The 27,165-nt window shown below is 56.4% G+C and overlaps 2 protein-coding genes across 14 annotated transcripts in view; both read right to left on the reverse strand.

The window, feature by feature from the left end:
• Positions 1-4,472: 4,472 nt before the first annotated feature.
• Positions 4,473-10,804, reverse strand: LOC143777077 (uncharacterized). Its single transcript, XM_077267051.1, has 2 exons — positions 9,081-10,804; positions 4,473-8,997 (listed from the first exon to the last, which is right to left on the reverse strand). The coding sequence occupies exons 1-2, from the start codon at positions 10,802-10,804 to the stop codon at positions 8,676-8,678; spliced, it is 2,046 nt and encodes a 681-aa protein (XP_077123166.1). The 3' UTR covers positions 4,473-8,675.
• The window catches only part of ERC1 (ELKS/RAB6-interacting/CAST family member 1), a 66,727-nt gene continuing 50,191 nt past the window's right edge, over positions 10,630-27,165 (reverse strand). For 7 of the 13 annotated variants that reach the window (XM_077267042.1, XM_077267041.1, XM_077267040.1 and 4 more), the window contains 5 exons: positions 25,792-25,952; positions 24,590-24,737; positions 20,692-20,793; positions 12,882-13,070; positions 11,104-11,245 (listed from right to left, as the gene is read on the reverse strand). In XM_077267042.1, the coding sequence (XP_077123157.1) occupies positions 11,108-11,245; positions 12,882-13,070; positions 20,692-20,793; positions 24,590-24,737; positions 25,792-25,952 (738 nt within the window). In that variant the 3' untranslated portion in view covers positions 11,104-11,107. Of the gene's footprint in view, positions 11,246-12,881; positions 13,071-20,405; positions 20,471-20,691; positions 20,794-24,589; positions 24,738-25,791; positions 25,953-27,165 lie in introns of those variants that run through there. The other 6 variants (XM_077267050.1, XM_077267049.1, XM_077267047.1 and 3 more) reach the window with 2 other exon arrangements.

Genomic DNA, 27,165 nt, shown 5'->3' on the forward strand with positions numbered 1-27,165 from the left:
CTGCAGGGGTTCTGTGTGCCAGGTTTCACTCCTCTTGCCCCCTTTCTCCTGCGATCGGAGCTGTTGCAGGGGTCCTGTGTGCCAGGTTTGGCCCCTCTTGCCCCCTCTCTCCTGCGGTGGGCGCTGTTGCGGGGGTCCTGTGCCAGGTTTGGCTCCTCTTGCCCCCTCTCTCGTGCGGCAGGCGCTGTTGCAGGGGCCCTGTGTGCCAGGTTTGGCCCCTCTTGCCCCCTTTCTCCTGCGGTGGGCGCTGTTGCAGGGGCCAAGTGCCAGGTTTCGCCCGTCTTGCCCCCTCTCTCCTGTGGTGGACGTTGTTGCAGGGGTCCTGTGTGCCAGGTTTCGCCCCTCTTGCCCCCTCTCCTGCGGTGGACGCTGTTCTCACCTCTTTTTTGGGTTTCTAGTGTTTCTCTTCTCACTCTGGAAATAGCAGGTCGGTTTCCTCCGCTAATCCCCCCACAGTGAAGCTGGCAGGGTCACGTCGGATCACCCCACCTCCCCTATAGTCAGTGCGCTCCCCTGTGCCAGCCGGCGGCCCCCCGTGCGTCAGGACTCTACCACACACTTTACTTTTTTGGATCAAAGCTACAAAACTAAAAGCGGCCATTAAACGTAGGTGTCCTCCGGCCACGGCGCGGCCTGTTTGCTCCCCCGCAAGAGGAGGAGAGGGACGGTGCCGACATCTTCGAACTGGAACAAGTCCTGATACACTACTAAAGATGGCCGACAACGTGTCTGCTTTGCAAGGGACTGCCTCTCCATCCTGCACAGGAAGGGCAGGAATCTGATGGGTCATTATGGACATCGCTGCGGTGGTGACGCCTTGTGCCACTCTCCCGTGCACTGCCATGATAACGGGCAGCCGGTCATCCTGTGCGACTTTTCAAGGAATATTTCGTTTTCCCCAAAAAATTATTTGGTTTCTATTTTGCCGATGACTGAAACTTGGTGAGAAATCCGGATATTTGTGTCAGCGGTCAGTGCTGAAACGCGCCAGAGCCGATCGCAACGCAGCAAACGTCTGCAGAAATAGTGGCAACGGCCAGGAGGGGGCGAATCCTGACGTAACCACGCGCCCATGGCAGGTCTTGCGATGTGTCTCCGGTATACGGAGGGTCGTGTGGGGTGTCCCCGGTATACGGCGGGTCTAGTGGGGTGTTCCCTGTATACGGCGGGTCTTGTGAGGTGTCCCCGGTATACGGCGGGTCTAGTGGGGGTGTTCCCGGTATACGGCGGGTCTTGTGGGGTGTCCCCGGTATACGGCGGGTCTAGTAGGGTGTCCCCGGTATACGGCAGGTCTAGTAGGGTGTTCCCGGTATACGGCGGGTCTAGTAGGGTGTTCCCGGTATACGGCAGGTCTAGTAGGGTGTTCCCGGTATACGGCAGGTCTAGTAGGGTGTCCCCGGTATACGGCAGGTCTTGTGGGGTGTCCCCGGTATACGGCGGGTCTAGTAGGGTGTCCCCGGTATACGGCAGGTCTAGTAGGGTGTTCCCGGTATACGGCAGGTCTAGTAGGGTGTTCCCGGTATACGGCGGGTCTAGTAGGGTGTTCCCGGTATACGGCGGGTCTAGTAGGGTGTTCCCGGTATACGGCGGGTCTTGTGTGTTCTGGGTGTACGGCATGTCTTGTGGGATGTCCCCGGTATACGGCGGGTCTTGTGGTGTGTCCCCAGTGTACGGCGGGTCTTGTTGGGTGTCCCCGGTATACGGCGGGTCTTGTGGGGTGTGCCCGGTATACGGCGGGTCTTGTGGGGTGTCCCCGGTATATGGCAGGTCTAGTAGGGTGTTACCGGTATACGGCGGGTCTTGTGGTGTGTTCTGGGTGTACGGCAGGTCTTGTGGGGTGTCCCCGGTATACGGCGGGTCTTGTGGTATGTCCCCGGTGTACGGCGGGTCTTGTGGGGTGTCCCCGGTATACGGTGGGTCTTGTGATGTGTCTCCGGTATGCGGAGGGTCGTGTGGGGTGTCCCCGGTATACGGCGGGTCTTGTGAGGTGTCCCCGGTATACGGCGGGTCTAGTGGGGGTGTCCCCGGTATACGGCGGGTCTAGTGGGGTGTTCCCTGTATAAGGCGGGTCTTGTGAGGTGTCCCCGGTATACGGCAGGTCTAGTGGGGGTGTTCCCGGTATACGGCGGGTCTTGTGGGGTGTCCCCGGTATACGGCGGGTCTAGTAGGGTGTCCCCGGTATACGGCAGGTCTAGTAGGGTGTTCCCGGTATACGGCGGGTCTAGTAGGGTGTTCCCGGTATACGGCGGGTCTTGTGTGTTCTGGGTGTACGGCATGTCTTGTGGGATGTCCCCGGTATACGGCGGGTCTTGTGGTGTGTCCCCAGTGTACGGCGGGTCTTGTGGGGTGTCCCCGGTATACGGCGGGTCTTGTGGGGTGCCCTATACGGCGGGTCTTGTGGGGTGTCCCCGGTATACGGCAGGTCTAGTAGGGTGTTACCGGTATACGGCGGGTCTTGTGGTGTGTTCTGGGTGTACGGCAGGTCTTGTGGGGTGTCCCCGGTATACGGCGGGTCTTGTGGTGTGTCCCCGGTGTACGGCGGGTCTTGTGGGGTGTCCCCGGTATACGGCGGGTCTTGTGGGGTGTCTCCGGTATACGGCGGGTCTTGTGGGGTGTTCCCTGTATACGGCAGGTCTTGTGGGGGTGTTCCCGGTATACGGCGGGTCTTGTGGGGTGTCCCCGATATACGGCGGGTCTAGTAGGGTGTCCCCGGTATACGGCAGGTCTAGTAGGGTGTTCCCGGTATACGGCGGGTCTAGTAGGGTGTTCCCGGTATACGGCGGGTCTTGTGGGGTGTCCCCGGTATACGGCGGGTCTTGTGGGGTGTGCCCGGTATACGACGGGTCTTGTGGGGTGTCCCCGGTGTACGGCGGGTCTTGTGGGGTGTCCACGGTATACGGCGGGTCTTGTGGGGTGTGCCCGGTATACGGCGGGTCTTGTGTGGTGTCCCCGGTATACGGCAGGTCTAGTAGGGTGTTACCGGTATACGGCGGGTCTTGTGGTGTGTTCTGGGTGTACGGCAGGTCTTGTGGGGTGTCCCCGGTGTACGGCGGGTCTTGTGGGGTGTCCCCGGTATACGGCGGGTCTTGTGGGGTGTGCCCGGTATACGGCGGGTCTTGTGGGGTGTCCCCGGCATACGGCGGATCTAGTAGGGTGTTCCCGGTATACGGCGGGTCTTGTGGGGTGTTCCCGATATACGGCGGGTCTTGTGGGGTGCTCCCGGTATACGGTGGTTCTTGTGGTGTGTTCCCAGTATATGGCGGGTCTTGTGGTGTGTTCCTGGTATACGGCAGGTCTTGTGGGGTGTTCCCGATATATGGTGGGTCTTGTGGGGTGTTCCCGGTATATGGTGGGTCTTGTGGGGTGTTCCCGGTATATGGTGGGTCTTGTGGGGTGTTCCTGGTATACGGCAGGTCTTGTGGGGTGTTCCCGATATATGGTGGGTCTTGTGGGGTGTTCCCGGTATATGGTGGGTCTTGTGGGGTGTTCCCGGTATACGGCAGGTCTTGTGGTGTGTTCCTGGTATACGGCAGGTCTTGTGGGGTGTTCCCGATATATGGTGGGTCTTGTGGGGTGTTCCCGGTATATGGTGGGTCTTGTGGGGTGTTCCCGGTATACGGCAGGTCTTGTGGTGTGTTCCTGGTATACGGCAGGTCTTGTGGGGTGTTCCCGATATATGGTGGGTCTTGTGGGGTGTTCCCGGTATATGGTGGGTCTTGTGGGGTGTTCCCGGTATGCGGCAGGTCTTGTGGGGTGTTCCCGGTCTACCACCTATGATTGGAGGGCGAGTGCGAAGAGGATATCAGTGCCTGGAGATTGTCCTCTTGCCCTTTCACGGTCTTCCGCGATGGATCTCTCCTCATCTCATTAGACTCGTTGTTGACCCCGAGTACCCCCGACCGATCACCCGCCTGTCTCTCGCCCGTCACTCTGCAGCTTGTGCGACCACTTCAGCCTTGTTTTCTGGTGGAGACCCCGAAGCTTCTTGCCAGACTCACTGAAACGAGACCGCGGCACCAAATTAGTCATCGACCGTCACATCGTTGGGACAGGACGGCATTGTTATGTCCTGGTCTTACTTGACCTGAGCCTTTGATAAGAGCGGATCACCCAGGAACTCTCCTGGGACTCAACCAAGACCGAGCCCCTCAGAGTCCGGGAACCACAGCGGGACCAGGAGCTGCACCTGGGGGCGAGGATGTGCCATCAGGGTGCACTGGGGGACATTACGACAATATAGGGGTCTGGGGGCACTTGGTGGCTCTTAGGGGTCCTGGTGCCAATGCTGGAAATGCCAGAATGACGTTCATAGCACCCCAGTCTGGGGCCACAGCGTCACTTCGGGGCCGAAACAAGGACGTGGTGTGACTTGAGGGGGACCGGCCGTACCATCAGCTCCGGTGGGCCATAATACAGATGCCGCAGCCGTTCCGGGGGACTGTAATAAGACTCGCACACTTGGTAACTTGTTTTTAATTATTTTCTTTTAATATTTTTGGCATCCTGTGTCAGGGAAAAAAAACAAAACCAACAAATTAATAAAAATTAAAAACTTTAGTTACATAAAGAAGTGAGCGGGGGGCAACGTCGGCCTCCTCACTCCCGGGGTCTGGGCTCCCCCCGGCCTCATCTTCCAGGGATACCTCTGTGTCATACAGGCGGCGCCCCCTGAAGATCGACGGGGGGAGATGGTGGGACAGAGATTTTATTTTTCCTTTAGAATAAAAAAAAAAAAAAATCATTTTTACAAGATTTTAAAAAAAGGCACAAAAACAGCCCAATAAAATCCAGGCGGAGGGTGGGCTTCTGCCCTGTGTGGCGGCAACAAGGAGGCTGCGAGGCCGGACCCTCCACAGTTAGGGGGTCTATATATTTAACATTTATTTATATATAAACACATCAGACGACAATGGTAGTGAGTCGGCCAGCAGCAAACACAGAAGTCGCCCCGGCATCGGGGGTCTCCCTTCCTATTCCATACACCCCCTCCCCCCCAATAACGAGCCCGCATTATACATTCATTAGCCCTCATCGCCCACAAAGGGTTAAAGCAGCTGATCCGGGTTTGCAGAGTCCGACCGTCCACTTCCCAGCATGCTTAGCCGGCTGTTGCGGACCCCCCGTGCGTTCCCGTCTGCCTAGCACCATAGATATGTAGCAATATGGCGGCTTCCCGCACGATTTGGCCACCGTATTTGCTCCGCTAAGTCTCCGGGAGCAGCGATGGCACAAGCCCCGAGAAAACCGCAGCATGAAAACCCAACGGATCGACTCCTTTAAATTTAAAGGGATTCTCTACCAGCTGACCGACCACTAGAAACCAGCGGATGCACATCGGCGTCACTGCTCCGGTCTAGAAGCGATTCCATGGCAACACGTGAAAATAACGAGGTGAAGATGCCTTTAAGAGCCCCGTGAATTAAATGGAGATCCAGAATTATAGAAATGATTCCAGAACCAGCAGGTGAAACGTTTCATCAGAATGGAAACAATCAGCCGCTTCTCGCCGCTGGAGGTTTGTTACATTTGCATCCGGCCTGGAAGAGAAACCACAAATCTGATGGTTCGTTACAATGCATCGGTCTGGATTGTGGGTTGTGCCGCTCACAGAGGGGGTCTGGATCGCATACATTGTCACTTTCCCTTTCTTTGTGCCATTATTACGCATAAAACAAATGCAATCCATTGACAGAACGCTGGACGCCGTCCCTTTAATACGTTTCCATCCCGCATCGCTTCCATGAAGGCACTAATAACGGGATACGGACCACCGTCCGCAGATGCCGGGCACGCTCAGTCCTCGTAATGGAGGTCGCCGGCTGAAGCCCACCCCCACGTAGCTCAGGTCTCCCGCTCTGCGGCGGACGCCATCAGACCCCCTCCAAGCATTGAACCAAAAAAATCCAATATAGTGACCAAAACCGCACGGTCGTATATTTTGCACACTTCTGCGTGGTCTTATGCACCTGGAGGGTCACGAAATGGCCGGGGGGGTCGTTCTGTCAGTAACGGACATTATCAGACATGTACACAGGGGTCAGGGGGACGGCGAGGGTCCAGCGGCCGCAGGCAAACAAAAAAAAAAAAGAAACACAAAAAGTAGAAAAGCCTGAAGGATCCAGGGTATTCCACCAGTCCACGGCAGAACGGAGGGGACGACGGCCTCATTGGTTTCCCCCCTTTGACACAAAAATTCCCCCCCACCCTCCAAAGGAAAAAAAATCCCCAAAACGCCCCTTCTCTTCCCCCACATAACGTGTAGCAGCGGCAGCCATTTTGCTCAGTAAGATTTGTCTGTAGTGTAAGAAGTTTTCACCATTTCTCAGTCGGAGAACATCAGACGACGGCGTCACACAAGAAAAGCTTCTTTTTCCCCCGTTTTTGCAGCTTGTGTATAAGGTGATCGATGGGATCTGGTGCGTTTCGCCTCTTGCCCTATGATTAGATAATGCGACGTTCTTGGCGAGGTGATCCCCTCGCACCTGATCAGCCCAAGACTGGCGGTCTAATGCTCCAGTCACATCCAGAGCTGCATTCAAAACTACATACATTCCTAAACCCTAACCAGAGTCTGGGCGCAACTTTACGAACACACAGCGCCAAATCCTCTGCACGGACATTGATCAAATTCAGAAAATCAGTTTCTTGCAAGCCACCACCAGAGGGAGCTCTCTCCCTGCAGATTTATACAGTCACCACTAGGCAGAGCTCACTACATACAGATTTATACAGCCACCACTAGAGGAAACTCACTACATACAGATTTATACAACCACCACTAGGCAGAGCTCACTACATACAGATTTATACAGCCACCTCTAGAGAGAACTCACTACATACAGATTTATACAGCCGCCACTAGAGGGAACTCACTACATACAGATTTATACAGCCGCCACTAGAAGGAGCACACTACCTGCAGATTTACACAGCCGCCAATAGAGGGAGCTCACTACGTACAGATTTATACAGCCGCCACTAGGGGGAGCTCACTACATACAGATTTATACAGCTGCCACTAGAGGGAGCTCTCTACATACAGATGTGGAGCTCCCTCTAGTGGTGGCTGTATAAATCTTTGTAGCGAGCCCCCCTAGTGGTGGCTGTATAAATCTATGTAGCGAGCCCCCCTCTAGTGGTGACTGTATCAATCTATATATAGTGAACTCCTTCTAGTGGTGGCTGTATAAATCTATGTAGTGAGCCCCCCCAGTGGTGACTGTATAAATCTATGTAGCGAGCTCCCTCTAGTGGTGGCTGTATAAATCTATGTAGCGAGCTCCCCCTAGTGGTGGCTGTATAAATCTATGTAGCGAGCTCCCTCTAGTGGTGGCTGTATAAATCTATGTAGCGAGCTCCCTCTAGTGGTGGCTGTATAAATCTATGTAGCGAGCTCCCTCTAGTGGTGGCTGTATAAATCTATGTAGCGAGCTCCCCCTAGTGGTGGCTGTATAAATCTATGTAGCGAGCTCCCCCTAGTGGTGGCTACATGCAGGAACAATGTTGTCACGTATCTCTTGATCACTACAGGGGATGTGGAGCTCTGTATAAGGAAAATGGAAAGTAAAATAGATCTCTAGAGCGTTGGACTTGAGTTTAGCGGTTGTCTATGAAGCATTTATCGCCTATCTTGGGGTCAGATTGCTGGGACCACCAGAAGACCCGGCCCGTCTATGTGATACACGGTGGTCTAACACATAGTGCAGCTCCAATCAAAGCCAAGGTCTCCCGTTACAGGTCGGATCCCCCCAGCGCTAGCATTTATCTACTGTCCAGTGAAGACCCTTTAAGGCTTCTCTCACTCCCATAATGTATAGTGAAGGCCGCGGTGAGACGTGGACTTGTTTGCAGCTCTGGCTGTGCCTAGAGTATCAGATGTAAGCACAGAGGTGTTTTCGTTCCTGTGGATCGGCAGATTTTCTATGATTTGTGATTGAAGCCCCTCGGTGCCTCCTCCCAATTGCCTTTTAGGATTTTCTCAGGCAGCGGCTCCTGCTGTATCAGGTTTATCCTCAGCCATCGCGGCGACGTCCATGCGTCTCGCCCGCACCCCCTTACACCTCTTGTTATATCGGGATTGTGTGGATTCTGAATGATACATTGAATTCCTGAGGTAATCAGAGGTTTTGGGGGGTGAGAACGGCAGACGACGCTCCGGGCCGGGAGCCGCATGACTGTGCCATGGTCCGCGGAGGTCCACAGGGCGCCGATCTCTGCAGCCGTAACTGGGCACAGCGTCTCCTCCAGCACCACGGGATGTCGGGATTTGTCACGATGCTGACGGCACCAACGTAACAGTCAAGAGGATCGCCCACCGATACACGACTGTCAGCACGGAGGGTCCGGCCTGGTGACGGGGGAGATCCTGCCCCAACAGCCACCAGAGTATAGCTAGAAAGGGCACAGAGGACCTTTTAGGGATGAAAATGTATAGAGCTGGCGGCCCCTGGTGAGGATACTGGGGGTGGTAGTAACAGGAGGTGGTGGCCCCTGGTGAGGTTACCGTGGGTGGTAGTAATGCTACTGGTGATGATATTGGGGGTGGTAGTATCAGCATGGGGTGGCCCCTGGTGAGGACACCGTGGGTGGTAGAAACAGGATGTGGTGTCCCCTTGTGAGGATAGCGTGGATGGTAGAAACAGAAGCTGGCCCTCGTGGTGATGACGCTGGGGGTGCTAATAACAGGATAGGGTGTCCCCTGGTGAAGACACCGGGGGTGGTAGTAACAAAATGTGGCATCCCCTGGTGAATACGCCGGGGGTGGTAGTAACAGGAGCTGGCGTCCCCTGGTGATGATCTTGGGGGTGGTAGTGACGGGAGCTGGCGTCTCCTGGTGAAGAAGCCGGGGGTGGTAGTAATAGGATGTGGCGTCTCCTGGTGAAGAAGCCGGGGGGTGGTAGTAGCTGGATGTGGCGTCTCCTGGTGAAGATGCCTTGGGTGGTAGTAACAGGAGCTGGCGTCCCCTGGTGATGACACTGGGGGTGGTAGTAACAGGAGGTGGTGGCCCCTGGTGATGATATTGGGAGTGGTAGTATCAGGGTGGCCCCTGGTGATGACACTGGGGGTGGTAGTAACAGGATGTGGTGGCCCCTGGTGATGACACTGGGGGTGGTAGTAACAGGAGGTGGTGGCCCCTGGTGATGATATTGGGAGTGGTAGTATCAGGGTGGCCCCTGGTGATGACACTGGGGGTGGTAGTAACAGGATGTGGTGGCCCCTGGTGATGACACTGGGGGTGGTAGTAACAGGATGTGGTGGCCCCTGGTGATGACACTGGGGGTGGTAGTAACAGGATGTGGTGGCCCCTGGTGATGACGCCGGGGGTGGTAGTAACAGGATGTGGCGGCCCCTGGTGATGATCTTGGGGGTGGTAGTGACGGGAGCTGGCGTCTCCTGGTGAAGAAGCCGGGGGTGGTAGTAATAGGATGTGGCGTCTCCTGGTGAAGATGCCTTGGGTGGTAGTAACAGGAGCTGGCGTCCCCTGGTGATGATCTTGGGGGTGGTAGTGACGGGAGCTGGCGTCTCCTGGTGAAGAAGCCGGGGGTGGTAGTAATAGGATGTGGCGTCTCCTGGTGAAGATGCCTTGGGTGGTAGTAACAGGAGCTGGCGTCCCCTGGTGATGACACTGGGGGTGGTAGTAACAGGAGGTGGTGGCCCCTGGTGATGATATTGGGAGTGGTAGTATCAGGGTGGTCCCTGGTGATGACACTGGGGGTGGTAGTAACAGGATGTGGTGGCCCCTGGTGATGACACTGGGGGTGGTAGTAACAGGATGTGGTGGCCCCTGGTGATGACGCCGGGGGTGGTAGTAACAGGATGTGGCAGCCCCGGGTGATGACACTGGGGGTGGTAGTAACAGGATGTGGCGTCTCCTGGTGAATACGCCGGGGGTGGTAGTAACAGGAGTTGGCGTCCCCTGGTGATGACACTGGGGGTGGTAGTGACGGGAGCTGGCGTCTCCTGGTGAAGAAGCCGGGGGTGGTAGTAATAGGATGTGGCGTCTCCTGGTGAAGCCGGGGGGTGGTAGTAACTGGATGTGGCGCCTTCTGGTGAAAATGCCTTGGGTGGTAGTAACAGGAGCTGGCGGCCCCTGGTGATGACACTGGGGGTGGTAGTAACAGGAGGTGGTGGCCCCTGGTGATGATATTGGGAGTGGTAGTATCAGGGTGGCCCCTGGTGATGACACTGGGGGTAGTAGTAACAGGATGTGGTGGCCCCTGGTGATGACGCCGGGGGTGGTAGTAACAGGATGTGGCGTCTCCTGGTGATGACACTGGGGGTGGTAGTAACAGGATGTGGTGGCCCCTGGTGATGACGCCGGGGGTGGTAGTAACAGGATGTGGTGGCCCCTGGTGATGACGCCGGGGGTGGTAGTAACAGGATGTGGTGGCCCCTGGTGATGACGCCGGGGGTGGTAGTAACAGGATGTGGCGTCTCCTGGTGAAGAAGCCGGAGGTGGTAGTAACAGGATGTGGCGTCTCCTGGTGAAGAAGCCGGGGGTGGTAGTAACAGGAGTTGGCGTCCCCTGGTGATGACACTGGGGGTGGTAGTAACAGGAGCTGGCGTCCCCTGGTGAAGACGCCGGGGATGGTAGAAGCGCTGGCTGGTGGGTTTGATGCTGGCGCACAAGAACCTTCCCAGGAAGAGAAATAAATGTGTGCACAATCATAGACAAGCTGTGGAGGATGGGCGCTGTAGTTCTCGAGCCTTCAGTCATCCTGGAATCCCGATGTCTGTAGTTTGACATTTGACCTTGGACAGAAGTCTCCATGGGCTTTACCAGTTCACCCCCCCCCCCCGCCATCACTGCCACACGGTCCGGGCAGACTCTTATTGCATTGCTGTAGTGAATGTCCGGTGACGGATGACCGCGGGGAGGAACAAGGAGATCGGGGTCTTTTTGGTCCTAGTGGTAGGAGTCTTACTACAACCCCAGAAACCACAAGAAGCCCCCGGAGTAACGGTGCGCACAGTGCAGTGTATGACGGGCAGTGCAAGGCTGGATGTGCGGTCTCTACCCCAGGCCAGAGCCGGCGGGCGGAGGGGACAACGAAAAGTCATCGACTAACACTGGTGTCCGCAGGTGGCGACCTTCATCGCTGTAGTGTCAGGACGACTCTTCCAAGGCATTGACAACTTGTTCCAAGATATCAGGGCAGTGATCTGCAATCTGCTGGAGGATGGTGTTAGCGAATTCCTGCAAGTCTGCGCTCTCGTGCTCACATCTCTCCAGCTCTTCGCTCAACTGAAAGAAATGGGAAAAGTATGAGAAAAGCATCTTCTTATAACTATCGCCAATCACCGGCATAAGCAACACTAGGGGGAGCTCCCTGTATACAGAGATACGTGATAAGATCCTGTCTGCAGCCACCACTAGGGGGAGCTCCCTATATACAGAGATACATGATAAGATCCTGTCTGCAGTCACCACTAGGGGGAGCTCCCTGTATACAGAGATACATGATAAGATCCTGTCTGCAGTCACCACTAGGGGGAGCTCCCTGTATACAGAGATACGTGATAAGATCCTGTCTGCAGCCACCACTAGGGGGAGTTCCCTGTATACAGAGATACATAAGATCCTGTCTGCAGCCACCACTAGGGGGAGCTCCCTATATACAGAGATACATAAGATCCTGTCTGCAGCCACCACTAGGGGGAGCTCCCTATATACAGAGATACATGATAAGATCCTGTCTGCAGCCACCACTAGGGGGAGCTCCCTGTATACAGAGATACATGATAAGATCCTGCCTGCAGCCACCACTAGGGGGAGCTCCCTGTATACAGAGATACATGATAAGATCCTGTCTGCAGCCACCACTAGGGGGAGCTCCCTGTATACAGAGATATATGATAAGATCCTGTCTGCAGCCACCACTAGGGGGAGCTCCCTGTATACAGAGATACATGATAAGATCCTGTCTGCAGTCACCACTAGGGGGAGCTCCCTGTATACAGAGATACATGATAAGATCCTGTCTGCAGCCACCACTAGGGGGAGCTCCCTGTATACAGAGATACATGATAAGATCCTGTTTGCAGCCACCACTAGGGGGAGCTCCCTGTATACAGAGATACATGATAAGATCCTGTCTGCAGCCACCACTAGGGGGAGCTCCCTGTATACAGAGATACATGATAAGATCCTGTCTGAAGCCACCACTAGGGGGAGCTCCCTGTATACAGAGATACATGATAAGATCCTGTCTGCAGCCACCACTAGGGGGAGCTCCCTGTATACAGAGATACATGATAAGATCCTGTCTGCAGCCACCACTAGGGGGAGCTCCCTGTATACAGAGATACATGATAAGATCCTGTCTGCAGCCACCACTAGGGGGAGCTCCCTGTATACAGAGATACATGATAAGATCCTGTTTGCAGCCACCACTAGGGGGAGCTCCCTGTATACAGATACATGATAAGATCCTGTCTGCAGTCACCACTAGGGGGAGCTCCCTGTATACAGAGATACATGATAAGATCCTGTCTGCAGCCACCACTAGGGGGAGCTCCCTGTATACAGAGATACATGATAAGATCCTGTCTGAAGCCACCACTAGGGGGAGCTCCCTGTGTACAGAGATACATGATAAGATCCTGTCTGCAGTCACCACTAGGGGGAGCTCCCTGTATACAGAGATACATGATAAGATCCTGTCTGCAGCCACCACTAGGGGGAGCTCCCTGTATACAGAGATACATGATAAGATCCTGTCTGCAGCCACCACTAGGGGGAGCTCCCTGTGTACAGAGATACATGATAAGATCCTGTCTGCAGCCACCACTAGGGGGAGCGCCCTGTATACAGAGATTACACTGATCGTAGATCCATTTTTGATTGATTAGTGGTCGCATTACTGCCTCCATCCTCTCACCTCTTCGGTCGTCATCTTCTGCAGCCTCTGCTCCCAAACTGCCCGGTTGTCGTCCAGGTAGTAGGAGTCGGGCGGGCGAAGCGCTTGCAGGATCTGGGGGTCTCTGTCCTGGCACAGAGCAGTCAGATGCCCGATATACAGTTTGAGTTTGCTGCGATTCTGGTCGAGATCTAAGAGGGGCTGAATCATCTAGGACAGAAGGAAAGGAGGAGGGTGAGGAGTCTTACAGGCCGGCGGATCTCCCACCACCGATCCCCGGACTGATGGAGGAGGTGTATGGAAGAAGAGGGCGAAGATGGAGAGAAACACAAACACTGAAGGCGCCCCTATAATCATCCCTGGAGGTGGAGCCCGGACAGATATAATTTTTCCAGCACTGACACATTGTAGCAAATCATCAGGACAGGAGGAACATCTGAAACAGAACATCAGCGAGCGGCAGTCATTGATGTTCTGACAGCAAGCAGATCTCTTGAAAAACAGCAGCAGAGTTTGCAGAACTTTCCATGTAACGGTGATGAGGTTGGAGAACGTTACTGTGTATAGCGGGGAATGTACTCGATGGCGGGGGGAATGTACTCGATAGAGGGGGGGGATGTACTAGATAGAGGGGGGGATGTACTAGATAGAGGGGGGGGGATGTACTCTATGGCAGGGGATGTACTCGATGGCGGGGGGGTGTACTCGATGGCGGGGGTGTACTCGATGGCGGGGGGAATGTACACGATGGCGAGGGGAATGTACACGATGGCGGGGGAGATGTACACGATGGGGGGATGTACTCGATGGCGGGGGGGGATGTACTCGATGGGGGGGGGATGTACTCGATGGCGGGGGGGATGTACTCGATGGCGGGGGGGGATGTACTCGATGGGGGGGGGGGATGTACTCGATGGACAGGGGAATGTGCACGATGGACAGGGGAGATGTACGCGATGGACAGGGGAGATGTACGCGATGGACAGGGGAGATGTACGCGATGGCGGGGGTGTACTCGATGGGGGGGGATGTACTTGATGGGGGGGGGGCATGTACTCGATGGCGGGGGGCATGTACTCGATGGCGGGGGGGGGGGATGTACTCGATGGACAGGGGAGATGTACGCGATGGACAGGGGAGATGTACGCGATGGCGGGGGTGTACTCGATGGCGGGGGTGTACTCGATGGCGGGGGTGTACTCGATGGCGGGGGTGTACTCGATGGCGGGGGTGTACTCGATGGCGGGGGTGTACTCGATGGCGGGGGTGTACTCGATGGCGGGGGTGTACTCGATGGCGGGGGTGTACTCGATGGCGGGGGTGTACTCGATGGCGGGGGTGTACTCGATGGCAGGGGAATGTACAAGATGGCAGGGGGTGTACTCGATGGAGGGGGGGATGTACACGATGGCGGCGGCTCCACAGATGCCGTATCTGGCGGTCACGTTCACAGACGGGCGTGCAGGCGGCTGTCGGGTGACATGTCTCAGTGCTGGCAGAGAGGCTGTCAGCGCCGGATAAGGTGGATTTAGAAACTCTGACAGAAAGCAGCCGCAGCAGCGATACGGGGGGAGACAAAGCGCTCCGGGGGGCTCCACTGTGCGGCATGGACAGAGATAAAAGCCAAGGAAGCCGCAAGACGAGGCTCCGTGTGAGCTGCGTCCATCGTACACGTGATCCGTGTCCACACGGCTCCATCACTGAAAGCAGAGTGTGAACATGCGGAGTACGGGGCCCCGGATCACCCTGAGGGGCACTAACCATAGAGCTCGTCATCGGGGGCCACAGGGCATTAACTGTCTGTGAGCCAGGACATAGTTATCAGAGCCGTCCACACTCGTCACATTAACGTATGAACTGACGGTTACGGGGACCCCCAACATCAAGGAGTGGGCAGCTGGATATCTACATGCCCAATCCTTAAGTTCTCAGCTATCTAAAGTGCTCTCTGTTATCAGCCACTACTGGGAGAGGCGACTGTATTGTTCTTCAGTAGGATGGCGGACAGGAGGTGCAGCATCCCTCGCCGGCCCCCCATCACCACTACTGTCCCACCATCTGCTTGTGATGTTACGGACAGTAGCTATCGGCGTCTTCAGAGCTTTCATCTGCAGGTGTAAAACATCAACTAAATAAACCATCAACATGGGGGTCCGGACAGGGAAAGGGGGTCCGGACAGGGAAAGAGGGTCTGGAAAGGGGGAGATGTGGCAGCAGTTATAGCACATCCTTCCCTGGGGGTCCGTATACTGTACTTGTATATAAGGGCAGATCGGTCAGCCCCATCTAATGGCGACCAGCGTCACCCACCCGGTGAGGACCTGCACAGACTATGAGAGGGCGTCGGAGGACAACAGAGGGCGCCGCGGAAGACGACGACGACAGAGGGCGCCGCGGAAGACGACGACGACAGAGGGCGCCGCGGAGGACGACGACGACAGAGGGCGCCGCGGAGGAAGACGACGAAAGAGGGCGCCGCGGAGGAAGACGACGACAGAGGGCGCCGCGGAGGACGACGACCACAGAGGGCGCCGCGGAGGAGGAGGACGACGACAGAGGGCGCCGCGGAAGAGGACGACAGAGGGCGCCGCGGAAGAGGACGACGACAGAGGGCGCCGCGGAAGAGGAGGACGACGACAGAGGGCGCCGCGGAAGAGGAGGACGACGACAGAGGGCGCCGCGGAAGAGGAGGACGACGACAGAGGGCGCCGCGGAGGAGGAGGACGACGACAGAGGGCGCAGCGGAGGAGGACGACGACAGAGGGCGCCGCGGAGGAGGAGGACGACGACAGAGGGCGCCGCGGAAGAGGAGGACGACGACAGTGGGCGCCGCGGAGGAGGAGGACGACGACAGAGGGCGCCGCGGAGGAGGACGACGACAGAGGGCGCCGCGGAGGAGGAGGACGACGACAGAGGGCGCCGCGGAGGAGGAGGACGACGACGACAGAGGGCGCCGCGGAGGAGGAGGAGGACGACAGAGGGCGCCGGAGGAGGACGACAGAGGGCGCCGCAGAGGAGGAGGAGGACGACAGAGGGCGCCGCGGAGGAGGAGGAGGACGACAGAGGGCGCCGCGGAGGAGGAGGACGACGACAGAGGGCGCCGCGGAGGAGGAGGACGACGACAGAGGGCGCCGCGGAGGAGGACGACGACAGAGGGCGCCGGAGGACGACGACGACAGAGGGCGCCGCGGAAGAGGACGACGACAGAGGGCGCCGCGGAAAAGGACGACGACACAGGGCGCCGCAGAGGAGGAGGACGACGACAGAGGGCGCCGCGGAGGACGACGACAGAGGGCGCCGCGGAGGAGGACAACGACGACAGAGGGCGCCGCGGAGGAGGACGACGACAGAGGGCGCCGCGGAGGAGGAGGACGACGACAGAGGGCGCCGCGGAGGAGGAGGACGACGACAGAGGGCGCCGCGGAGGAGGAGGACGACGACAGAGGGCGCCGCGGAGGAGGAGGACGACGACAGAGGGCGCCGCGGAGGAGGAGGACGACGACAGAGGGCGCCGCGGAGGAGGAGGACGACAGAGGGCGCCGCGGAGGAGGACGACGACGACAGAGGGCGCCGCGGAGGAGGAGGACGACGACGACAGAGGGCGCCGCGGAGGAGGACGACGACGACAGAGGGCGCCGCGGAGGAGGAGGACGACGACAGAGGGCGCCGCGGAGGAGGAGGACGACGACAGAGGGCGCCGCGGAGGAGGACGACGACAGAGGGCGCCGCGGAGGAGGACGACGACAGAGGGCGCCGCGGAGGAGGACGACGACAGAGGGCGCCGCGGAGGAGGACGACGACAGAGGGCGCCGCGGAGGAGGAGGACGACAGAGGGCGCCGCAGAGGAGGACGACGACAGAGGGAGATGAGCAGCAGTTTGGGCGACAGTCACTGTGTATTTTTTTTTTCTTTTCAATGTTGCATTTGTGAATGCGTCCTGCAGTGTAAAGCAAGGTGGTTTCGTTAGTAATGGTATCTTTTCGTCCTTTCTATTCACTGACAAGCAGAAAATGTTGCCAGCCTCTTATTATACTGCAATCGATATCCCTGGGACAAATGGCGAGTTGTCATGTGACCTCTGCCTGCTGTGGTGCCAGCGGGGGACATAACCCACGTGTGACCTGCCATGCATGTGCGGCAATGACAGGGTTAATACTGGGGGGCGGCGCAGTCGCTCTCTTAGGCTGAGGGGGCTGCATTTTGGGAAAGTGGAAGAGGCCGCCCAAGCTGCTCCTCGGACGCCCTGAGATCGCGCCAAGTGTCTGTGTGCGGATCCTCAGAAGTGCCGCCAGCTTCACCTCACACTGAGCCGGGGACGAGATCTGAAAACGATCCCCTCCGGAGGGGCCGCGGCGGCCCCTGGTGCAAACATCCCCCCATGTATGCGCCATTGTCTTCTGCTGCGCAAATTAATGAAACGACACGGTCGTCGCGGCCAGAACTAACAGGCGGTCCACGGGACGGGGGGCCACGCCGGAAACCTCACAGGAAGGATTGTTGTCTATGGCAGCGGCGCTCCTCCGGGGTCACCGCGCTCCTCCTTACCCAGAATCCCCCGGGCCACTGATGCAAATTATTGGAAAGCCAGAGGACCTTATATCCGTACACTGGGCCCCGGGGCCGTCACCACGTGCTGCCCGTGCTCCTCACAGCCGCCCGTCGCCGGGAAACCAAATATTTAGTCGCCTGCGAGATGTCGTCTGTGGGCAGGAATGTGCCAGATCCGTGACGGGAGGAATCACCAGGATACATGATAAGGACAATGGCCGACACTTAACATCACACCCTGCGCTGGCCGAGGGTCTCAGATAAGAGATATCCCAGGAGAAGGGCACTGACACTGGAGGGGGGGGGGGGGAGAGAGAGAAAAGCACCGACAATGGAGGGGGGGGGGGGGGAGAGAAGGGGGGGGGGGGGAGAGAGAAGGGCACCGACACCAGAGGGGGGGGGGGGGGGGGAGAGAGAGAAAAGCACCGACAATGGAGGGGGGGAGAGAGAAGGGCACTGACACTGGAGGGGGGGGGGGGAGAGAAGGGCACCGACACCGGAGGGGGGGGGGGGGAGAGAGAGAAAAGCACCGACAATGGAGGGGGGGAGAGAGAAGGGCACTGACACTGGAGGGGGGGGGGGGGGAGAGAGAGAAAAGCACCGACAATGGAGGGGGGGGGGGGGGGAGAGAGAAGGGCACCGACACTGGAGGGGGGGGGGGGGAGAGAGAGAAAAGCACCGACAATGGAGGGGGGGGGGAGAGAGAAGGGCACCGACACCGGAGGGGGGGGGGGGGGGGAGAGAGAGAAAAGCACCGACAATGGAGGGGGGGAGAGAGAAGGGCACTGACACTGGAGGGGGGGGGGAGAGAGAGAAAAGCACCGACAATGGAGGGGGGGGGGGGGGGGAGAGAGAGAAGGGCACCGACACCGGAGGGGGGGGGGGGGGGGGAGAGAGAGAAAAGCACCGACAATGGAGGGGGGGAGAGAGAAGGGCACTGACAATGGAGGGGGGGAGAGAGAGAAGGGCACCGACACCGGAGGAGCGAGAGAGAAGGGCACCGACACCGGAGGGGGGAGAGAGAGAAGGGCACAGGCACCGGAGGGGGGGGGGGGGGGAGAGAGAGAGAGGGGCACTGAGACCGGAGGGGGGGGGAGAGAGAGAAGGGCACCGGCACTGGAGGGGGGGAGAGAGAGAAGGGCACCGACATCGGAGGGGGGGGGGGGGGAGAGAGAAGGGCACTGACACCGGAGGGGGGGGGGGGAGAGAGAGAGAGAGAGAGAGAGGGGCACCGAGACCGGAGGGGGGGGGGGAGAGAGAGAAGGGCACCGACAATGGAGGGGGGGGGAGAGAGAAGGGCACCGACACCGGAGGGGGGAGAGAGAGAAGGGCACAGGCACCGGAGGGGGGGGGGGGGAGAGAGAGAGAGAGAGAGAGAGGGGCACCGACACTGGAGGGGGGGGGGGAGAGAGAGAAGGGCACCGACACTGGAGGGGGGGGGGAGAGAGAAGGGCACCGACACTGGAGGGGGGGAGAGAGAGAAGGGCACCGACACTGGAGGGGGGGAGAGAGAGAAGGGCACCGACACCGGAGGGGGGGGGGAGAGAGAAGGGCACAGGCACCGGAGGGGGGGGGGGGGGGGGCACAGGCACCGGAGGGGGGGGGGGGCACAGACACCGGAGGCGGGGGAGGAGAGAGAATGGCACCGACGAGAGAGAGAGAGAGAGAGAGAGAGAGAGAGAGAGAAGGGCACCGACACCGGAGGGGGGGGGAGGGGGGAGAGAGAAGGGCGCCGACACCGGAGGGGGAGGGAAGAGAGAGGGGCACAGACACCAGAGGGGGGGGGGGAGGAGAGAGAAGGGCACCGACACCGGGGGGGAAAGAGAGAGAAAGGCGCCGACACTGGGGAGGGAGAAGAGAGGAGAGAGGAAGAGAGAGAAGGGTGCCGATACCGGAGGGGGAGAGAGAGAAAAGAGAGAGAGAAGGGAGCCAACAACGGAGGGGGAGAGAGAAGGGCGCCGACGCCGGGAGTGGGGGGGGGGGGGGAAGAGAAGGGCACCGACACCGGGGGAGCTGCGTACGCCCCGTGATCGCACAGTAAGACATTGTCGCCGTCTCCGTGCCGCTTGCTGTCACACTTATAGACCTAATAGTTTCTCCCAGTTGCAATCTGCAGCCAGTGGAGATAATTGCAGTCTGGTACAATGTGTCAGCGCAGATAAATCTGTCAGGACATGGGGGGGGGGGCTTTGTGCTGCTGGCGCGTTTCACAGCAGGGGGTTCGTTACAGTATGCTTGGTTAAAAAAAAAGCCCCTTGAAAAACGTTACTAGGATATTTTAGGTGCAGAGCGGAGTGATGGCGGTTGGGTGGGAAAGGGTTAGCGAGGGGCTCAGGGACGATGCCTGAATAGGTGGCAGCTATGTGGTTCCCATAGACATCACAGGTGCGGGGGCTGGGCTGGGGGGTCCTCCGCATTCCGCTAATTACATGCTCAGTGAATCTCTCCAACAACAGGGAGAGGAGGGAGGATAAAACCCCCCAGAAAAGTGGGATTAAATCCTGATTAACCCCTTCACCTTTCACTTTAAGCTCACGGGTGGCGAGAACAAAGCATCACTGTCATGATGTAATTTGGGGGGGGAGAGGAGCTAAGAATTTGATTCTTTTTTCCTTTTTGGGGGGTTTTAATTTCACACATTAACAGCCGGCAGTCTGTCCTGAGCATTCGGGTCTGTGCAACAATTTATGCCGCCGAGGTTCACCGGACCTGGTACTGGTGGGGATGGCTCTGTCCAAAGAAGGCGCAGGCAAGAGCAGTGAACAGCGCCCCTAATGGCCAACATCAGCAGTACATTAATGACGGAGGTGCATGAATGACCAGATAGCGACATTGTGGATGAAACTGTACAAGCCACCGCATATGGCGGCGAGGAGGAGGAGGGCGGCGGGCACATGACAGGGGCAGGGGGGGGGGGGGGAGCACGGCACTGGCGACATGCAGACAAGACATGCAGAAGACGACAGATCCCGGGATAAAGCCAAAGCGAGTTCTCACCGTTCTGAACAAAATGGCTGACCTAATCATCTCATTGGTTATGCCCAAATACCCTCCTCATCATCCTATGGGGGCGGATGAGGGTGGAAGAGGCGTCAAAGAGCAGCATGAGGGACAAAACAAACACCGGGTTAGTAACAAAGGCAATATTATACACACGTACCCGGCGGTGAAGCCACACGATGCGGTGAACCCGTACATACGAGTCCAGTGACTGCTCAATGCCACCGCTCTGTCCGCCATATTGTGGGTATTGAGGACACTGGGGGGTCCCAGGCCATCCTACCTGATCGGGGGAGGGCTTGTGGTTGGTCTGGTTGGACTGGGCAGACGTCTTCAGGTGGTCGGCTTCGTAGTTGTCCGCCATCAATTTCATCCTGTTCTGCGTCTGCGATCAGAGAGAGAAAAAGATTAAAAAGTGGAGATATCTGGTCCTGGGAAAGCTGGGTGACTCCCAATATGGCTGTCATACAAGCACATCCGACGTGGGGCACAAGAGGGCAGCGTGCACCTGATCCCGACATTTACAGTAAAGGGTTAACAGCGCAGGCTCTCAGCACCTCGTCCTACAATAACCCCCCAATACATAACACGGAGGGGGTCACTCAGCCACAACAAGGACAAGGGTTAACAGCTGAATACATACGTGGGACATCAGAGCAAAACTCGCACAGATGTGCCGCGCAGTCAGGGGGGCTGCTGACACAGCGATGGGACCCCCGGGGGCAGATAAATATTACTCACAGGACAAACTATTTCATCTTGGGCTAAAAGTCGCCGACACGAGGAGGCGTCACCGAAAACAGGAAACAACGTACCCAAGAAGAGAAGGATGGGGCGACACAAAGGCAAGGTGGTAAGAGGGCGCCGGGGGCAAGAGCGGGGGAAAAGCAGGGGGCGCTATAGGAAAGGACAGAAGTCATAGGATGGAGGCAGAAACAACACGCAGAGGCACCGCAGACACAGGAGAATTATACCCCAGAGCTACACTCACTATTCTGCTGGTGCAGTCACTGTGTACATACATTACTGATCCTGAGTTACATCCTGTATTATACCCCAGAGCTGCACTCACTATTCTGCTGGTGCAGTCACTGTGTACATACATTACTGATCCTGAGTTACATCCTGTATTATACTCCAGAGCTGCACTCACTATTCTGCTGGTGCAGTCACTGTGTACATACATTACTGATCCTGAGTTACATCCTGTATTATACCCCAGAGCTGCACTCACTATTCTGCTGGTGCAGTCACTGTGTACATACATTACTGATCCTGAGTTACCTCCTGTATTATACCCCAGAGCTGCACTCACTATTCTGCTGGTGCAGTCACTGTGTACATACATTACTGATCCCGAGTTACCTCCTGTATTATACCCTAGAGCTGCACTCACTATTCTGCTGGTGCAGTCACTGTGTACATTACATTACTGATCCTGAGTTACATCCTGTATTATCCTCCAGAGCTGCACTCACTATTCTGCTGGTGCAGTCACTGTGTACATACATTACATTACTGATCCTGAGTTACATCCTGTATTATACCCCAGAGCTGCACTCACTATTCTGCTGGTGCAGTCACTGTGTACATTCATTACTGATCCTGAGTTACATCCTGTATTATACTCCAGAGCTGCACTCACTATTCTGCTGGTGCAGTCACTGTGTACATACATTACTGATCCTGAGTTACATCCTGTATTATACTCCAGAGCTGCACTCACTATTCTGCTGGTGCAGTCACTGCGTATATACATTAGTTCACCAGTAGAATAGTGAGCTCAGCTCTGTGGTATAATACAGGATGTAACTCAGGATCAGTAATGTAATGTATGTACACAGTGACTGCACCAGCAGAATAGTGAGTGCAGCTCTGGGGTATAATACAGGAGGTAACTCAGGATCAGTAATGTAATGTATGTACACAGTGACTGCACCAGCAGAATAGTGAGTGCAGCTCTGGGGTATAATACAGGATGTAACTCAGGATCAGTAATGTAATGTATGTACACAGTGACTGCACCAGCAGAATAGTGAGTGCAGCTCTGGAGTATAATACAGGATGTAACTCAGGATCAGTAATGTAATGTATGTACACAGTGACTGCACCAGCAGAATAGTGAGTGCAGCTCTGGGGTATAATACAGGAGGTAACTCAGGATCAGTAATGTAATGTATGTACACAGTGACTGCACCAGCAGAATAGTGAGTGCAGCTCTGGGGTATAATACAGGAGGTAACTCAGGGTCAGTAATGTAATGTATGTACACAGTGACTGCACCAGCAGAATAGTGAGTGCAGCTCTGGAGTATAACACAGGATGTACATATAACAGTGGGAGTTGTAGTGCCCCATGACCGTCTGTATGATGTGGGGACACACAGCCCCTCGCCGGTGTCATCACGAGACGTTATTTGCTTTCCCCGCAGTGAAGAATCTCGGTTATTCTGGGGGAGACGTCGCCTGTCATGCAGAAACCATTGTGATTGATGGTGAAACTGAGACCCCTGTAGTGGGCACTGCAGGTAGTGGACAGCAGTGTCAGCAATGCTGTCACAGTCCCAGTAAGGGGGCCGCTGACTCCCCCCATTCCTGTGATATTATGTCACTTTCCAGATTCTTTACTGTTTTACGTCTTGATGGAAGAGTTTCGTCCCGAGTTTCTGAACAGCGGAGTAGCGGGGTCAGCGGGCCAAGGAGCTGACGATTACGACCGGGCAGCACCACATTCAAGAACATTTCCCAAAGTACAACCCTGGAGACGCCTCTTGTAGTCATCAGAAGAACTTGCGGCTGCCATCGATGGGCACCTCATTGTGACAGGAGGAGATGCTGAGGTTCAGCACTAGGCAGCAGCACGGCTGAGAGATCGGGGGGCAGCAGGTGGCAGATGCTTTGGGGGGCTGAGATCCTGGCCGTCAGGCAGGAGGGTGGGAGTCCTGCACCCACCATTGATTCATCTGTGATTCACGACAGGAAAAGGTGAATCTTTCCAGGTGGTCACCCCTCTCCAGACAGCACCGATGGTCTGGCCCGCGTGTCCTTATGATGACAGAACATTGGCTCTGGCAGAATGTACCATATAGGAGGGGAGGACGACGTCTCTGGCACAGCTGTGCGCGGAGCTCATTTACCGTGTGGCAGGGCAGACAGAATTTTCCCCTTTGCTGGCAGCGTTTCCATCTGATGTCATCCTGTCAGAGTGTCATACCCATCATCAAAGCATAAAACCGAGAACCAGGGCATTAATTCATAGCCGTCCCCCACCCCATCCACGGGGGCTGCGGACAACCTGCCAGGAAAGGGTTAGTGGCGGTGACAATAATGCTGCAATGTGAATAAAGCTCTGCAGCTTCTAATGCAGGTTATGGTAAAATGATTCCCTTCTCAATAACCCTGCTTGCTGTCACTGAACTACTGCACAGTCTGAGTAAGTGATGCAGACCTCGTGCTTCTCACATCTGAGGGTTTGTTACAGTTGTATAGAGTCTGGGCAATCTCTGTACTAACAGTTGAGCTCTCAGGACGCACAGATCTCTGTACTGACACCTGAGTGCCCATGATACACCACTCTGTACTGACACCTGAGCTCCCACGATGCACCACTCTCTGTACGGACACCTGAGCTCCGACGATGCACCGCTCGCTATACCGACACCTGAGCTTCCATAATGCACTGCTTTTTGTACTGACACCTGAGCGCTAGCTGTACTGACACCTGAGCTCCCATAATGCACTGCTCTTTTTACTAACACCCGAGCGCTCACGATCTACAGATCTCTGTACTGACACCTAAGGGCCCATGATGCACCGCTCTCTGAACTGACACCTGAGCACCTATGATGCACCGCTCTCTGTACTGACACCTGAGCGCTCACGATGTACAGATCTCTGTACTGACACCTGAGCGCCCACGATGCACAGATCTCTGTACTGATATCTGAGCTCCCACGATGCACTGCTACCTGTACTGACACCTGAGCTCCCATAATGCACTGCTCTTTGTACTAACGGCCGAGCGCTCACGATGTACAGATCTCTGTACTGACACCTGAGGGCCCATGATGCACTGCTATCGGTACTGACATCTGAGCTCCCATGATGCACTGCTATCTGTATGTGCAGCTCTGGATGTCACTACAGAACCTATAAGACCCTTTCTCTGTCTCGTCCGCTCACCTGCTGCTTGAGCTGCTGCACCAGTCGGTCCTTCTCCCTCTTCAGCGACGCCACCTCCTCCTGCGTCTTCTTCTTACGGGACGAGGACAGTTCCAGCAGCGCGATGTTGGCGTCTTTCTCGCTGATGGCGGCGAGCAGAGCTTCCTGCCTGTGAGGAAAGAGACACAGAGAAGTGAGAACATCGGACGCATCACACAGCGCCCCCCAGAGGCCACATCATCACCAAGACCGAGCTCAGCATCTTCCAGACTGAACTCTATGCGCAGGGTGACAAGTAACTGGTGTAATAATTGTGGCCATACTGGTTGTCAGGTCGCTATCCCAGATACAGACAGAAAAAAAAAAAAAGCAGCGTCCCTTGGTGTGGGATCAGGCAGCGGGGGAGGGGAGGACAGGCGGCAAACGCAGGGTGTAAAATAAACTGTGTTAAGTGGGGTCTGACCTCTGCAGGGCGGGTGATGACAACTGGTGGCAACACGGTCACCACTGGGAAAATCACAGCTGGGGCCTCAGGCAGAGGACATCCACTCACACCCTGAAATCCTCTGTGCTGCTGGCTCAGACCCGGCTTCGGGCTCCCGCATCCTCACCGCTGCCAAACTCCTTTCATGCCTCATTAGCCACGTAAGCGATTACATTATAAAGTAGCGGCGGATTCTGCCTCCTGGAGCCGCTCCTTGCCCTGGAGGAATGCCCGTTGCCCTGGAGGAATGCCCATGACGGGGCGAGCGGCGGCGGCCTCTGCTGTTAACGCCTGATCGGACAAGTGTGGTGGAGACCTCACCAAGAGCGCACAGCCCCCGATCCAAAACAGTCTCTTAAAATCCTGCACTTCTACTCCAGAGCTGCATTCATAATTCAGCTACATTCATAGGAAGTTCCGTGAACACAACTCGCAGAGAGCAGAATAGAGAGTTCAGCTCCGGACTATAAAACCGGACAATTTGTCCAAACAACACAATGATGGGATCAGTAGTCCCTGCACTGGTTGTACAGTTCCTGCATGAGGGTCCCTGATTAAAAGGACACAAGATCTTTGCTTGCTGTCAGTGAATGTACCCCACTGAGGAGATTATCACAGCTTAGGGTCTGTCGCAATAGTTAGGATTGGATCCGATTTCTTACGATGGACATTTGACATTAGGGGCAGACAATGGAGGTTTGCATTCACTGACAGCAAGCATGGCTTCCCGGCTTCTTACTTCATCTCCAGCACCTCCTCCAGGTGCTTGCGGCGCTCGGCCCGGAGGCTCGTCAGGTGGATCTCCTTCTCGGCCAGCGACTGCTGCGTGGACGACAGTTTGGCCTTCATGGACTCCAGCTCCTGCTTCACCTTCTCCATGGCCATCATCAGCTCCTCCACCTGCGGGAGACATGGGCAGCGAGTCAACGGCTGCCGGAGGGAAGACAGGAGACCCCACAGCACCAGCGCACTAACAGGGGGAGGGGAGTAAAGGAAAAGGTGCGCTGTAGCTATTACTCCCTGTTATCAGCCGTTATGACTGCTTTTTACATCAAGGTGGGACTAATTCCAGGGATTAAAAAAAAGTGTTTGTATTTTAGCTTCTGAAAGGAGCAGGCGCGCGTGGCTGCTGCCGCTCTTTTGTGGGGGGGTTTCTGTTTCTTTAAGGACTGGCTGCCCCCTCAGCAGTGTGCGGCAGAACAAGAGGGGGTTTCACGGCCTCCATAATGACCCTCTGATTACCAGCTAATTATAATTAGAGAGGACTGGGGGGGGGGGATTTTAGCAGCCAAGGTCAGCGAGTGAATGTGGGATCAGTCCTCGCGGCGAGCACATTGGGAACATTTGTCCTTTTTCCATGAGGCCGATGGACTTTTCTGCGAGCAGCGCCCGTCATTTACCCCGGCGTGTGTTGTAGTGGCATTAAAAGGATGGGGATGATTCTGGGAACAGAGCGCTGTCTGTCTGCCCCGGTCACCTGGCCGCCGTCGCTCTGACCGAGGGGCTGCCACTGCACGAGAAGTCAGGTGGAGCGTCGCCGGACGTCAGGGTGGGACACAGCAAGGAGGGGGCGGCCTCGGGAACCACGAAAAGCAGTGTCAGACATAGCAGAGCCGAGATTGTGACATCACCATGTGTTATATGTAAATTTACATAGGACTGCAGGTGACCGTACTGGACAGAAACTGGTGGCGGGCGCAGAGTTCACTGCTGTAATACTTGGAGAGGGGCGAGGGGGTTAATGAACAGGGAGAAAAAGTTAGCAGAAAGTTGCAAAACATTTCATTATAGGGAAACTTAATTGTAAAGCCGGTGACAGTGGTTGGTGGTACTACAGCTCCCAGCAGGACGCCACACTGTATAACTGCACGGTGGATCCTTTCCCACTATGCAAAGGTCACCTAAGGTGACGGCGGTTGCTGGAAAGTCTGAAGAAAACCACCCTCTTCTTGGAAGATGTGGGGAGGAGAATTGATGTCATGGACAGGGGAGGGGGGTATGTGACCAGACAGACACCGGCACGTCGTCGCTGCTTTTTTGGGCCCCCCCTCACCCTCTGGCACCCCCTCCTACACACGAGGGAATGACTACAGCAAGTGCCCGTCCTGCATGA

Source organism: Ranitomeya variabilis, chromosome 5 (genome assembly GCF_051348905.1).
Source record: "Ranitomeya variabilis isolate aRanVar5 chromosome 5, aRanVar5.hap1, whole genome shotgun sequence".
In the NCBI taxonomy this organism is placed as follows: domain Eukaryota; kingdom Metazoa; phylum Chordata; class Amphibia; order Anura; family Dendrobatidae; genus Ranitomeya; species Ranitomeya variabilis.

What these genes read in the sequence shown, in the direction of transcription:
- LOC143777077 (XM_077267051.1), bottom strand. Translation starts at nt 10,804, where the DNA reads ATGGCGGGGGGGGGGGGTGAACTGGTAAAGCCCATGGAGACTTCTGTC. An exon ending in TCATCACCAGGGGCCACCAC is followed by an intron (nt 8,998 to 9,080) that starts ATCCTGTTACTA and finishes AGGGGCCACCAC; the next exon opens with CTCCTGTTACTACCACCCCC.